Source organism: Schistocerca gregaria, chromosome 2, assembly GCF_023897955.1.
Source record: "Schistocerca gregaria isolate iqSchGreg1 chromosome 2, iqSchGreg1.2, whole genome shotgun sequence".
NCBI classification, from domain to species: domain Eukaryota; kingdom Metazoa; phylum Arthropoda; class Insecta; order Orthoptera; family Acrididae; genus Schistocerca; species Schistocerca gregaria.
The window spans coordinates 545,780,658-545,796,204 of record NC_064921.1 but is presented as its reverse complement, the minus strand read 5'-3'; the positions used below and the strand labels follow the sequence as shown (position 1 = coordinate 545,796,204).

General features: G+C 37.5%; 1 protein-coding gene across 1 annotated transcript in view; it reads left to right on the top strand.

The window, feature by feature from the left end:
• The window catches only part of LOC126331792 (alkyldihydroxyacetonephosphate synthase), a 245,753-nt gene that overhangs the window by 187,537 nt on the left and 42,669 nt on the right, over nt 1-15,547 (top strand). Inside the window, exons 5-6 of the mRNA XM_049996521.1 lie at nt 4,874-5,025; nt 14,612-14,748. Coding sequence (XP_049852478.1) covers nt 4,874-5,025; nt 14,612-14,748 — 289 coding nt within the window. The remainder of the gene's footprint in view (nt 1-4,873; nt 5,026-14,611; nt 14,749-15,547) is intronic.

The window sequence follows — 15,547 nt, the reverse complement described above, 5'->3', positions numbered from 1 at the left end:
TAAAAAACATAGAGAAATGAACAGGTTCAAAATATAATTGAGAAGCAGAACAATTTTGACATTGTTCTATATTAAGAAAATGTGTATATCGTCCTAGGTAAGTGTGATGCACAATGAGAGCAGGCAAGATGCCACATAGAGCTCTCACAGAAATGAAAATAACAAATAAATGGGTGTGAACTATGTTGCAACAGAGGAATTAGTGTCAAAATTTCCAAAATAGAATTAAAGTGTCGTAACATGTGGTAGTCGTGTAGAACAAATTGGAGGTATGTACATGTGGACTTCCCTTCATTACACGTCAGTGACCGTTTGGGCTGTACATAATTTTGAAGAAAATAAAAGGGGAGTCACAAGGGGATTTGAATGTGGATATCCTTCTTTGCAGTCCCAACACCTTGACCACATAACCACGACACTGTGGCTATTGAACTGCGCTCGATGTTGCACGTCTTGAGCTTGAATAGTTCACTATTTTGATTTTTCTTCTTTTTTCACAGTTCAGTACACCTTCTTCCTGTGCACATGCTTGATGTGTCCAGTTTTTGATGAGCTATCCACTGGGCCATCTTAACACTAAATCTGAGGGGGCTGCCATGGCAAGCTTCCCTTGTAAGATAACACACAAAAGACGACTCTAACAAGATTATTTAAAACATCAGAAGAATAAAAATAGCAGATGAACAAAAGTAGTCCAGAATTTACATTTATCTTGTAGTCATGAGAGTTTAATGATTGATACGGCAAAATAAGAGAGCAAATTAAGAATAAGTGTGCAGGTGCATTGTTTACCTATATTTATTGTATGAACAATTAATATGTGCAAATTTTGATGGACAAAATGGAATAGTGCGCCCTCTCTTCCTTTCTGCCCCCCCCCCCCCCCCACCCTGATTTAACAAGGGTGGTACCTCTTTGATTCAGTTGAGAAAGTTGGCTTAAAACAATTGAGATTGGGTGTTAAGATAGTCTCCTTGTCTGATTTTGAGCAGATATCTCACAGGTAATTTGTAGACACCTGCCATTTCATAGACAAAATGATTCCCCATTAACATCTGCATAGTCTTCTTGGCTGTGCTTCATGTCATCTGCAATTCTTCTTCTTCTTCAATTAAAACCTCTGTATGACTGAGGGTAGGGCTGCATTTTCCTTCTCTTCTCTCCTCCTTTTCTTAGAGATCTTCAGTACCCTCTTATCTTTTCTGCTGTACTGATGAAGGTCTATTCTTTTCCTGTATCCTTCTCTATCATCAATCTCTGGCATACTGGTTGAATTTGTACCTGCTTCTCCAATTTTCCTTTCCTCTTGCCTGGATCCCTAATTCTGCCCAATTCTTCTGGAATTCAACAACCCACTTGGTTCCTATCTTTCCTGTTGTCTTCCCTGCTGTTTCCCATATTCTTTTGGTCATTCCATCCATATTCATCTTGATTACCTGTCTGATAAATCTTGCACTTTTCAGGCTAATTTCTGTTGATATTGTCCTCATGGTCCGGTACAGTTCTACTACCTCTTTCTGGCATTTCCAGCAAAGTACTTAAAGCTTGTTCCCCACAGATAAGTAGGATTCTCAGCCACGTATGTAATAGCTCTTTGGAGCAGGGTGTTTTCCCTGATAGACTGAAATATGCCATTGTAAAACCATTGCATAAAAAGGGGGATACGTCGGATGTCAACAACTACCGCCCAATCTCTCTTCTGACAGCTCTATCAAAAATTTTTGAGAAAGTAATGTATTCAAGAGTATCCTCCCATATTTGTAAAAATAAAGTACTAACAAAATGTCAGTTTGGTTTTCAGAAAGGCTTTTCAACAGAAAATGCTATATATGCTTTCACTGATCAAATATTAAATGCTCTGAATAACCGGACATCACCCATTGGTATTTTTTGTGATCTCTCAAAGGCCTTTGATTGTGTAAATCATGGAATTCTTTTAGATAAGCTAAATCATTATGGTTTGAGTGGGGCAGGGCACAAATGGTTTAATTCATACTTAACTGGAAGAATGCAGAAAGTTGAAATAAGTGGTTCGTGTAATGTTAAAACAACAGCTGATTCCTCAAACTGGGGTGCTATCAAGCACGGGGTCCCACAGGGTTCGGTCTTAGGTCCTTTACTGTTCTTGATATACATTAATGACTTACCATTCCACATTGATGAAGATGCAAAGTTAGTTCTTTTTGCTGATGATACAAGTATAGTAATAACATCCAAAAACAAAGAACTAAGTGATGTAATTGTAAATGATGTTTTTCACAAAATTATTAAGTGGTTCTCAGCAAACGGACTCTCTTTAAATTTTGATAAAACACAGTATATACAGTTCCGTACAGTAAATAGCACAACTCCAGTAATAAATATAGACTTTGAACAGAAGTCTGTAGCTAAGGTAGAATTTTCAAAATTTTTAGGTGTGTCCATTGATGAGAGGTTAAACTGGAAGCAACACATTGATGGTCTGCTGAAACGTCTGAGTTCAGCTACGTATGCTATTAGGGTTATTGCAAATTTTGGTGATAAGAATCTCAGTAAATTAGCTTACTATGCCTACTTTCATTCACTGCTTTCGTATGGCATCATATTCTGGGGTAATTCATCGTTGAGTAGAAAAGTATTCATTGCACAAAAACGTGTAATCAGAATAATTGCTGGAGCCCACCCACGGTCATCCTGCAGACATCTATTTAAGGATCTAGGGATCCTCACAGTAACCCCACAGTATATATATTCCCTTATGAAATTTGTTGATAATAATCCAACCCAATTCAAAAGTAATAGCAGTGTGCATACCTATAACACCAGGAGAAAGGATGATCTTCACTATGCAGGGTTAAATCTGACTTTGGCACAGAAAGGGGTAAATTATGCTGCCACAAAAGTCTTTGGTCACCTACCAAACAGCATCAAAAGCCTGACAGATAGCCAACTAACATTTAAAAATAAATTAAAAGAATTTCTAGATGACAACTCCTTCTACTCATTGGCTGAATTTTTAGATATAAACTAAGTTAAAAAAAAAACCCTTAATCATTAGTGTCATGCAATATTTTGTGTAATGTAATTTCTTGTACAGACATCTTTTATTAGACATCTTTTATTAACCCGACACGTTCCACATCATTACGAAGTGTCGTATTCATGATCTATGGAACAAGTATTAATCTAATCTAATCTAATCTAATCTACCGCCTTGTTTAGGGCCTAGTGTTTTTCTTCCTTCTCTCTGTAGTTTTTCTCCATCCCCCCTCCCTCCTCACCTGTCCTGCCCCCCCCCCCCCCCTTTGTCTGTCCCAATTGGCGTAACTGTGTTTTGTCTTTGTATATCTACATGCTTCCACTTGTTCTATTCATCTATGGCTGTCTGCCCCTGTTTGGATTCCAATGGCACTTGAATTCTGTAAAATAGTGATCTGATTTTATTCTTGTGTTATTCCTGACCTTGGTGTTCTTGATCTCTTTAATGTTTGTGCAACTTACGGCAATATGGTCAGTCTGGAATTCTCCAAGGTGAGTGGATAGTTTTGCGTATGTCTTTCTCTTACTCAGTTTGGCACTGAAGAGTATTGTCATCAGTCTCATTTTGTGTTCTTGACACACTTCAACTTTTGTTTGTCCTCTGGCATACTGAGTACTTGCCTGTTATTCCCATATGTTGGTTCTTCCTTCCAATCTGTGCATTATAATTTCCTACGAGTATATTTACTTGACTGTGCAGTATGCTTTGCAGTGCATCACATAGCTAGGTGCTTGTCCATTTGCTACTGTGTAATTTCTGTTCTCTGCTTGGATTGTCAGTGTTCATAGCTTTGCTGACCTGCTCTTCACTTCAGGTATACCGTCCTCATACCTTTTGTTTACTATGAACACCATACCAATGCATGTAGGTGTATGTCTTTCCTTCCCCATTCTGGTTTCTGATTTTACTTTCAGCATTCCACTTTATCTTCATCACTATATCAATGTTTCTTGCATGGCCAATATAATGATACTTTCTCCTTTCATCTCATCTATGACTTAAGTGTACCAGTCTTGGTCATTGTCTGTACATTTATGGTCCCCATTCTGAAAATCTTTTTAATTTTAATCTTTTTCTAGGTTCTTCAGAGCTCCAATTTTTCAGCAGGTCCCCCAGAACAGAACACATGCTTGGGTCAGAAGGTGATTTCAGGTCGACCCTGACATGTGGGAACAGATGGCTTTGGTAGCCACCCTTAACTTGGAGTACAGTCACTACCAGATATGTTTCAGGAGCTCTTCCTCTCTCTCTGCCATAGAGAAGTGAAATTCCTCTTCACCCTCTCCTTCCCCATCTCTTGTGAGATGGTTCGCCCAGTCTTTGGATCACCAGTGACAGAATTGACATGTGGAATTCATTTGTCTTTACAGTATGTGCACCATAGCCTAGACATATATATTTAACAGAAATTTAATCAAATGTATGTGTATAAAGTGAAATTAAATAAATGACCAGGTGATGTTTTTGATGATGTACTCTCTCACTAAACTGTGAAAATTATTTGTGCAAAAGTTTCTAATAATCGTTAGCAAATTGCCATATAATGATTACTATTCTTTCAGTTGACGTAAATAAGATGCAAAAGTGAATAACTCCAACCATTCCGTGTATGAGGTAACATGAATATAAAATTTTTCATTGCATCTAACAAGCCAGTTTGAAAACTGCTTTGCTATTTTTCATATTGAAACCCACTTCTATTTTGTGGCTATTTAATCAACCCTATTAATGTGGTCTGTGTTTTTTGACAAATCTTAGTATGTGTCTACTTTATATTGACCATCCTACTTTTTATTGCTCTGTTTAGTAATCTTACATGTAAGCAATACTTCTTAAACAATGTTTGATTTACAGAAAGCCATGAGGCTGTCGTGCAGTTAGTGGAACTAGCAAACAAGCACAATGTTGTTATAATTCCATATGGCGGTGGAACAAGTGTGTCAGGAGCAGTTTCCTGTCCTAGTCAAGAACGGCGGACTATTATGTCATTGGACACTTCACAAATGGTATGTTATATTTTCATTTATTGTAAGTACTACATCTCTAAAAAAGAAAAGGCCTTGTAACCTCTAATGATGGTCATGAAAGTTTTGCAAGGGAAAACAGTGCAGAGAGATCATTAGATAGGAAGGTACAAGACAACAAATGTCATAATGACTGGCAATGTCTTTAAACTATAGAGTAATCAAACAAAAGGAATAAAAATTGTTCTTGTATTAAAATCCTGCATCATCATGATTGTCAGCTATATTAAATAAAACAGTGTCAGTCAGCAGAGAGTAACTTTAATGGAAATAAATGAGCGATATCCTTACCACATTTTTGAAAATGATTTACAAAATGTGAACTGGCACAATTGATAAGATATCATTATTGATTTCCTAATATTTCATGACAACTCCTGTCACCATTTAAAACTAGCTTTCATAATAAACTCATTAGAAATGACTATAATAAGTTGTGTGGAAAATTGTAGATCATTAGAGGGATCAAACAATATCTCGGATAGGCAACTGACATAAAAGTTATATCTAGAAATATTAGTGTAGAAAGATACTAAAAGTCACTTTGTCTTATTAAGAAAGTTTATTAAACACAGTAATTATAAATACAGTACATTGTGTTAAATAATTTTGATTATATTAAATAATTAAACTTACTAAATTTTCTTAAATGTGCATATAATAACAGATAATAGTGTTACATCTGTATGAAATATGGTGAAAAGAAACATGACAACCAGCAGTGAAACAAAGAATCGCTGAAGGCAAGCTATTGCTTAATATTTTGCTGTACATAAGAACACACACTTTTCTCAAATGTAATATCCCCTACATGGGGAATGGCAATCTGTTCTTTTCATAATATTGTGGTAAAAAAGCTTCAGAATATTTGAACAAATTGGAGTCTTACTCACAATATTGTGTGACAGAAGAAGATTTCAACGTGTCTAAAAATTGAAAGCATTTATGTTTGTGGAATTTTAGTAGAAAACGTGGGAGTTGTACTGTCTGTGTCTCAATTGTCTTTGTTTTGTGTACCAGTAAAGTAAAATATATGCTGATGTTTTGTGAGGTGTCCGTTGATGTCCATGGTTTACTTACGGCATCTTGTGTGTCATTTGTTATCATGATTATCTAGGTAGTTGTTAATTGAGCTGTATCACATCCATCAGCTTTGACTTGCAGTACTAAGCTAGTCCTGGCAACATGATGAAATAACATCTCTTTCTTAGTGGACTTAGGTTTGTGACCCTGTCCCTCTCTTCCATTTCAAGCACCAGTATATAACAATAGTTTTAGATCACTTTGGCCTTAAGCATTTTTATTAGAACAGGTAGTTTTGGAGTGAGCCAAGGAGGTAAAAATCATTAGAAGCAATGACTGGGCAATAAACTTATTCATTTTCGTATATGAGATTACTCATTGCCATGCAGAATTCTCTTGTCTATTTATTTTTCTTGGTTTTTACTGTTTACTGGATGTGTGCAGTCAAATGGAAGCTTTTTATTACACACATCTGTCAATTATTCTAAGTAAGCAGATGATATCAGAAACAGAGTAGTAGGTGCTGCCACAAAATGGAATTTGACATGAAAATTAATTTTCTTGCCCCTCTTTTATGATAGCCAAATTAAAATGAGGTCCATATTTGGTACACCTTGTTTACTGAACCATCAGACAGTTCAGTTTAGCCAGCCTTTTTACTGTCTGTGCATACATGTGAACTTCTTTCCTTTCAAACATAACGTATTTAGCATGCAAGCAAATAAAGTTGTGATTAATGTTCATCACTACTGCTAGCAAGAACCTTGTAACAATGTATAGTTACATCTTGAAATGTGTGTGCCATACCATCAATCTTGAAAAGACAACTTCAGAATATTTCACAATGACTGATAACACTTCGTAGTGATATGAATATGTTTTGTCACCACAAAGCAGGATGTGTGATATTGAGACTGTTTTAGGTCTTTATAGATACTTTTAAAAATTAGTAATGTGAGTGAAGGATACAACAGGACCGCAATGTGCACATTTGGTAGGCTGAGGCCTTTGGTTATGTGTCAGGAACTTCTGCCCTTGGCTGGGTGAGAGTGAGACTGTGAAGCTCAAACTTAACAAAGAACAGAGATATTTTCAGTCTCAGTCTCAGACATAAACTTGTTGTTGTTGTTGTTGTTGTTGTTGTTGTTGTTGTGGTCTTCAGTCCTGAGACTGGTTTGATGCAGCTCTCCATGCTACACTATCCTGTGCAAGCTTTTTCATTCCCAGTACCTACTGCAACCTACATCCTTCTGAATCTGCTTAGTGTATTCATCTCTTGGTCTCCCTCTACGATTTTTACCCTCCACGCTGCCCTCCAATGCTAAATTTGTGATCCCTTGATGCCTCAAAACATGTCCTACCAACCGATCCCTTCTTTTGGTCAAGTTGTGCCGCAAACTTCTCCTCTCCCGAATCCTATTCAATATCTCCTCATTAGTTACGTGATCTATCCACCTTATCTTCAGTATTCTTCTGTAGCACCACATTTCGAAAGCTTCTATTCTCTTCTTGTCCAAACTATTTATTGTCCATGTTTCACTTCCATACATGGCTACACTCCATACAAATACTTTCAGAAATGGCTTCCTGACACTTAGATCAACACTTGATGTTAACCAATTCCTCTTCTTCAGAAACGCTGCCCTCCAACACTAAATTGGTGATAACTGATGCCTCGGAACATGTCCTACCAACCGATCCCTTCTTCTGGTCAAGTTGTGCCACAAACTTCTCTTCTTCCCAATCCTATTCAATACTTCCTCATTAGTTATGTGATCCACCCATTTAATCTTCAGCATTCTTCTGTAGCACCACATTTCGAAAGCTAATGCTAAATTTGTGATCCCTTGATGCCTCAAAACATGTCCTACCAACCGATCCCTTCTTTTGGTCAAGTTGTGCCGCAAACTTCTCCTCTCCCGAATCCTATTCAATATCTCCTCATTAGTTACGTGATCTATCCACCTTATCTTCAGTATTCTTCTGTAGCACCACATTTCGAAAGCTTCTATTCTCTTCTTGTCCAAACTAGTTATCGTACATGTTTCACTACACTCCAAACAAATACTTTCAGAAACGACTTCCTGATACACCTACTGTAGTAGGTGTGGGCTTCGTATCTATCTTGGCCACAATAATGCATTCACTATGCTGTTTGTAGTAGCTTACCCGCATTCCTATTTTTCTATTCATTATTAAACCTACTCCTGCATTACCCCTATTTGATTTTGTGTTTATAACCCTGTAGTCACCTGACTAGAAGTCTTGTTCCTCCTGCCACCAAACTTCACTGATTCCCACTATATCTAACTTTAACCTATCCATTTCCCTTTTTAAATTTTCTAACCTACCTGCCTGATTAAGGGATCTGACATTCCATGCTCCAAACCGTAGAACCTGTTTTTTTGTAGGGAGATGAAATGGAATATCACATAGGTTCAGTTGTGGGTAAAGCAGATGTTACAAGGCCAGGTCAGTCAGTCATACAGACTGTTGCCCCTGCAACAACTGAAAAGCTTCTGCCCCTCTTCAGGAACCACACGTTTGTCTGGCCTCTCAACAGATACCCCTCCGTTGTGGTTGCACCTATGGTACGGCTATCTGTATTGCTGAGGCACGCAAGCCTCCCCACCAACGGCAAGGTCCATGGTTGGGGGACATAAACTTAACAAAAACAAATTCTTCTTTCATTCCTGTGGGAGAAACATGCCTACAACATTAATTGGGTTGGGAATTTGGTTGGGAAGATCCAGTGCAGTAGGTTCTCTGAAGCCAGCCACCAAAGAAAGCCTAACAATTTCCATGGTTATAAAAGGGCACTTGTAGATGGACAATGTTAGACATAAGACATCTTGTGCAGCCATCTTCAAGAAGGGTGAGCCTTTCTTTCCAATGCTGGCTCTGTACACCACTGAGGTTACTGTCACCACAGAAAACTATGATTTAGTATGCAGATAAACTCACTATCCATAGTAAAGCCCTGTTGTAAATGTTCCTCTGATATCTTCAACACCCATCTGATTTTTGTGCATTTTTATCATTGTAGCTAACAGACTGAAATGCATTAAGAATTTACACAGCCCAAATAATAGGTCATGTGTTGCTACCCCAACTCATTTTGCAGCTCTGGAATTGATTCATGGTCACAATATTGCTGCCCAACCCTGCAAATAGGAACAAACTGATGCTCTTTGATCCGGTCATCAGCAATAAAAAATTTCACAAACATCTGAAATTGTGTGTGAAAGTCATTGCCTACTGGATGACTAATGTAGGGGTATTCTTGTGCTCCATGGGCCACACTGCTTTTTCACCCCCACCTAAACCCCTGCGGTAAACAGGTGGTTCTTCCTTCCACAACAATGATTTCCAGACTGTAAGTGATATGTGTACAAAGTTTGGTTGAAATAAGACCAGTAGTTTAGTTGGAGATGTGGTACATGCATAAATACGAGGGCTATCCACAAAGTACGTTATGTTTTGGAATTAAAAATAAATAAAGTATTGGAATTTGTTTTAATTATATAAAGATGAAAGCCACACGTAAATACTACTTTTATACATAGTTGCCATTTAAATTAAGGCACTTATCGTAGCGATGGACGAGCTTGCAATTGCTTCGTCGTAAAATCCGGCCGCCAAGGTACAATCAATACTTTTTGTCCCATTTTCATTAGTGGGCTCTCGCAATGTGAACATAGATAGGTCTTGCTTCCAAATATTTTGATATGCTGAAGATCCTGCTTCTTGTTTGTCAAAGCTTCTTAGTGCCTTAATAAGAAATCTTGTAATTAAGCACACTGCAGCAGAGACTGCTTTTGTCCAGAATTTATTTGGCAAATTTTCTTCGAAGTGCAGGCATCTTGCTTTTTGTACTATTGTACTGTTATAATGCTCAGCTACTTCATTTTGTTGTGGTGTTTCTGGCTCAGTAGTCTCTAATCAAAGCCCTTATTGCCTGAAAAAGTTTGTCACTTATTGTTCACATATTCTGTACTATTACCTGTATGTAGAAATTGCTCCTTTTTCCAATTTGCCTTTCAAATAGATTTTTAAAGTCTCAAATCAGCTGTTGTATCTATTTTTTTTTAATCTGAGAGTATACACAAATACTTTCCTAGAATTGTCACCAATTAAAGTAAGGAAGTGTTGGGCTTCTCCAGCCGACAGAGTTTGCATTGACCCACACACATCTGAGTGAACTGTCTGCCTCCGGTGGTGGTCAGCATGACAGACTGTCAATCCTAAGGGCCCGGGTTTGATTCTCGGCTGGGTCAGAGATTTTCTCCGCTCAGGGACTGGGTGTTGTGTTGTCCTCATTATCATAATTTCATCCCCATCAACGCGCAAGTTGCCGAAGTGGCGTCAAATCGAAAGACTTGCACCAGGCGAGTGGTCTACCCGACAGGAGGCCCTTGTCGACATGATTATTATTATCATCGTCTGAGTGAACTAACTCAAGAACTTCCATGGCTCGTGAGCCACATCTCCAAAAAGAGAGTTTTGTATGTTTTCCTTCTGAGCAAACTGTACATGAAATATTAACTGCTCCATCAAAAGAAATTCTATAAGTCTGGCCTTTGTGAACTGCATGCATAGCTTCAGAATACAGATGACCTAGTCTTTCATGTAACAAGTCTGCACTATTTAACTGTGATACAGACTTTGATCCAAAAATTCAATCGGTTGGTCTAGCCTGTATGTACCACTTGCTAATAACACACTGGCAACCTCATTTTTGAATGTGTCATAAATACGACAGACATGTCTGTTAAATAAAATGGAATGATCTTTTTATACGATTTTACTAACGGTTAGTAGAGTTTGTGCTATTAAGTTGTCATTATTTACTATTAAAATTTGTGAGCCTGTCACTGTTTTAACATTTTTTATGGAGGCTATTCTGATTGGCAAGTTCGAATTTTCTAACATTGTTCTCTAAAGATTTATTTTTGTCTTGTAGTCCTGTAAGTAGAATACACCCAATCATTTCTTCTTTAACTTCAAAGTTCAAGCCATTTAATTTTCCGACATGGAAATTACCTTCGATACATATTCTTTGACCGGTGAATAATTTTATACTCAGGTTGTCAGCTGTCTCTTCATAACAAGAGGCCAGAATCTTCGTAGAGTTGCTTTAGCTTGTCCCGAGCTTCTTTAGCTGTAGACGTATCTTGCAAATGATCATATATAATCATTGATGCAATCCCACAATTGTTTGTATTGTAGATACATTCCCATAACGAACTACCAAAAACTATAGTTTTCTCATCCCATCAGTTTTCCCAATAAGGGGTGGTTAATTGGTTTTCTGGCAAACATTGTTTTAGCTATTACATGATTCCATATTTCCACATGCTGCCAATTTCTGCAAGCCAGTGATCTCATATTTTTATAATATTGCACGAAACTATACAGCCTTTGTGTATAACCTGTTAACAGAGTAATTTGCTGATAGTATCTGATTGGAACTATAAGATTATTATACGAGTTAAATACTGTTACACAAACTCTTGTACATTACAGTGCACAGAATAAAGAAAAGAGTGTCCACAGCAATGCAAAAGATATTTACACAAGTGAGGCCCAGATTTTAAATTCTTACAAAACGAATGGTCACTGGACAGAATGTTATATGGAAACAGTTGGGTGGAAATTGCAGATCTGCGATCGTAGGTGATAAGCTACCTCTGATGCATCAATGAAATTGTTACGCAGATCAATAGAGGATTCTCTGGGCAATTGTAATATTTGTTCATATACAAGTTCAGCCATTGTAGTGTATAGCTCTTCTTTGAGAGCTGTTCAGAGGCCTTACAAAACAATGGAAAGGCTGTCAGTCCACTGCCCTGTGGCATGGCATGAGTAAGGCCTTTATTTTTCAATGGAGCCATTCTTCAAGATTGTCAGTGGTGGGGTGGTAGGCACAGATTTGAATTTAGTTCATACCATGCAGTGAAAAAGGGCTTTAGAGGTATAGCTGAAACTGATAGGCCAGACCAGTTGTGGTGTGGAGGGATACACGAAAACGAGCAATCCACCCACAAAAGGAGCTCAAACATTTGTTGGGAGGTACGTGGCTAGTCGGCAGATAAATTGATGAATGAGTCAGAGTTTCCAACCAGTGCACTCCCTCCAGTTATGGCTAGTACCACCATTGGAGTTTGAGGGTAGCTGGACCAAATAGTAGATGCAGTCATTTGATGAGAGAGAAACTAGTTGCATGTGTACTTACCAATTACTGTAAGGTAAATGTACATTAATAAATAAAAATAGCCATACCTGTGTGACAAAAGAGAAAAACAATGACATTCACACCTGAGAATACAGTGGTATTTTTTGCTATGAAATATATTATGTTTAGATATATGCAAACTCTGTTGCTTGGTAGCTCAATGGGCAGTTGCCAGACATCAAATCAAAAGGTCTGGGGTTCAATACCCATTCACTCTGCCAATGATTTGTTAATGAGAGAAATATGAAGATGCACTGTTGTGCGGAGTACACATCAAAGTATAGGTCCTCCTTGTAAGTGCTTGGATAAGACAGTCTTAAGGTTGGAAGAAGGCAAGGAATCCCACATACAGCAGGGCCATGCCAGGTGAACCACTGCAGTGTTGAAACAAACTTGCAAGATAAGGACAGTTGTGATAAGATGTGTAGCAGTTGTTTTAGAAAATGGAGAATTCTCCTACCCTATTCCTCTTGCCTTGTATAGGAATGGAACCTGTTTATATGGCACCGAAAGCTCATTAAAAAATTTTTCTTTTGATATAATTCGCTAGAGCCTGTAATTTGTTTCTTGTTATAAAGAAAACATATATTTTGTTATTCTTAATTTATTTTTCCTACCTTCTGCACCAAAACTAACAATATCCTGCTAATGTAATTTAATTGTGACCTTCAAACCTTTGCATACCATTCTAAAAGTTTCATACTCTTGTAAACCAAATTCTCCTTTTATTCTACTAAGCAGATACCTAATTGTATACGTAATTGTCTTTTATGAATTTGGACATTTTATGCCAATGCATTTGAAAGATAGCAGTAGATTTTAGACCATTTTCTTCTTATCTGCATTTGCAGTCCCTTTGAAACTCATTTTTATCCAAATGTATCAAAAGCTTCTGATGGGAAACAGGAGGCAGCAGCTACTGTTCTTGCTGTTCAACCACAGCTATTTGGAGACTCCAAGTGTAATGGTGCAAAACTTCCGGCTTGAGAAAATCTGCTCAATGACTAACATAATTGGGAGGTGCTTAGCCTGAGAAGCATGTGTTGAACAACCAGTACATATCTCTTCATTTTTATCTGTAAGCAACTGTGAAATACATAACACACATGATAAAATAGTGAGGACTTGGTACCACTAGAGGTGAGAACTTCTCAATCCATTGTCATGTAAGTCATAGCTGACATTTTTTACTTCACCTTAAAGTTTTGAAGACAATGTGATACTGCTTTTGATAGTCATTTTAAACTTTTAACTCTGTAATAGCACACACAACTCATTCCTGGAAAACACAGAGTTCAAATTCCAGCCGGGTATCTTGATTTAAGTTTATCTATGGTTTCCAAAATTATTTCATCTGTGACTTGTTAAAGGGACTGCCCTGTCATACAGTTGTTTTTCTTTCCCCTATTAATCCATTTAAAACCTGGCCTCTGTAAGTTTTTATTTTGTGAATTTTGGCATTAAATCCTGAATATGGTATTGGTTTCCTTCTGTCCTATAACTCATGCCATCTGCCCTTTATTGTTGTCTCATATTTTACATTGTTTCATCTCTCACTTATTGTCTGTAGGCATCTTCCCCTATGTTTTCTTTCTTATTTTTCATATACACACACATTACAAGTCCCTACCAGCATGATTATGGTAGACTTTTGCAGCACCCTGTACCGCAGTCACTATCCCCTTTCACTGTGCACCACAGTATCTGCATTCCTACTTGATTTCTGGATTACAGTTCAATGTTAAGTAGCAGATTACCTCGTTTTATCTCCATAGCTAGTCTCCCCTCTTCCCATGATATTTACAAGGCTCCCACACTGCATGTGGAGTGATTGCAAATGCATATACCACACAACCATTCTACAACTCATTGTACAATTTCGTCTTGCTTTTTCATTTGCCAAGTCCTACAGTCATTTAACATGTTCATTTCATGTATCTATTTCATCTGTTTACTTCATGTTTCCCCTTTTCCATTTAGCATACACCAGCCAGTTTTCCCTCTCATATTGTTTTCTTGCGTTTACTCGTCCTAATCCCTCCTTGGCATAATTTACATTGCTCTTCCTCCTCTCTTTATAGTTACATCCAGTCCCAAATTGATCTGTGTTCTGCTCTACCTATTGATGTCAGTTACAAAAAGTATCCCTATTCCTAGCTAAAAGGCAGTCCCATTTCCTTTCTCATTAATGCTGTCTAACCCATCAAACGCAAAGAACATTGCATTCTGTTCTTCCTTCCTTTCCATAACAAGTGATGTAGTTATCAACATAGAAATTTGCTTTACAGATGATTTCTTTTCCCATTTTAGAATCGGATACTGTGGCTGGACCGAAATAATTTACTTGTGTGTTGTGAAGCTGGTATTATTGGTCAAGACCTAGAGAGGGAGCTACAGTCACAAGGATTCACTGCAGGGCATGAACCTGACTCCTATGAATTCTCAAGGTACTCTTGTGTACATAAAATATGAGACATTGTATTAGAAACTCTCTCTCTCTCTCTCTCTCTCTCTCTCTCTCTCTCTCTCTCTCTCTCTCTCTTTCTGTGTGTGTGTGTGTGTGTGTGTGTGTGTGTGTGTGTGTGTGTGTAGTCTTTTGCAATTTGTTCTTTATTTTTATTTTCATTATGATTAAAGTACTTTTCAAATACAGAAATGAGAAATAATGTGCCTCATTTCTGTATTATGTAGTTATTATTTTATTTATTTATCTCACAAGCATCCAACTCAGCATTGACAATAAATAAATACATACATACATACATACATACATACATGTATAGACACATTATGTGGTTGAAACATTTTAAATAAATGTTGCATCCACTAACTGCACAAAAATATGTCACTTATTGTATTAATTAAGCAAAGATAACTTTTTATCTTGTAATTATGTAGAATGAGTAATTAAGTATTGGCAAATTCATCTACTGAGTGATGCAAAAACATATATTAAACTTCACATAACCTCTATACATCAAGACCCATACATCTATTTGGAAAACTGAAACCATTCCTAAAACTTTGTACAATGTTCTTCCTCAGAGTTAAAAGATAACTCCCTCCTCTGAAAGCATGCACATGTGCCCGCCGCCCTTGTACACATCATGGCTGCTCGCACTCATGAACGCATGTGTTTGTGCCCCCTACACACACACACACACACACACACACACACACACACACACACACACACTATCCCAGTACCAATATTGTATCCTAAATGTGTTTGGAAATGTGCAGAAA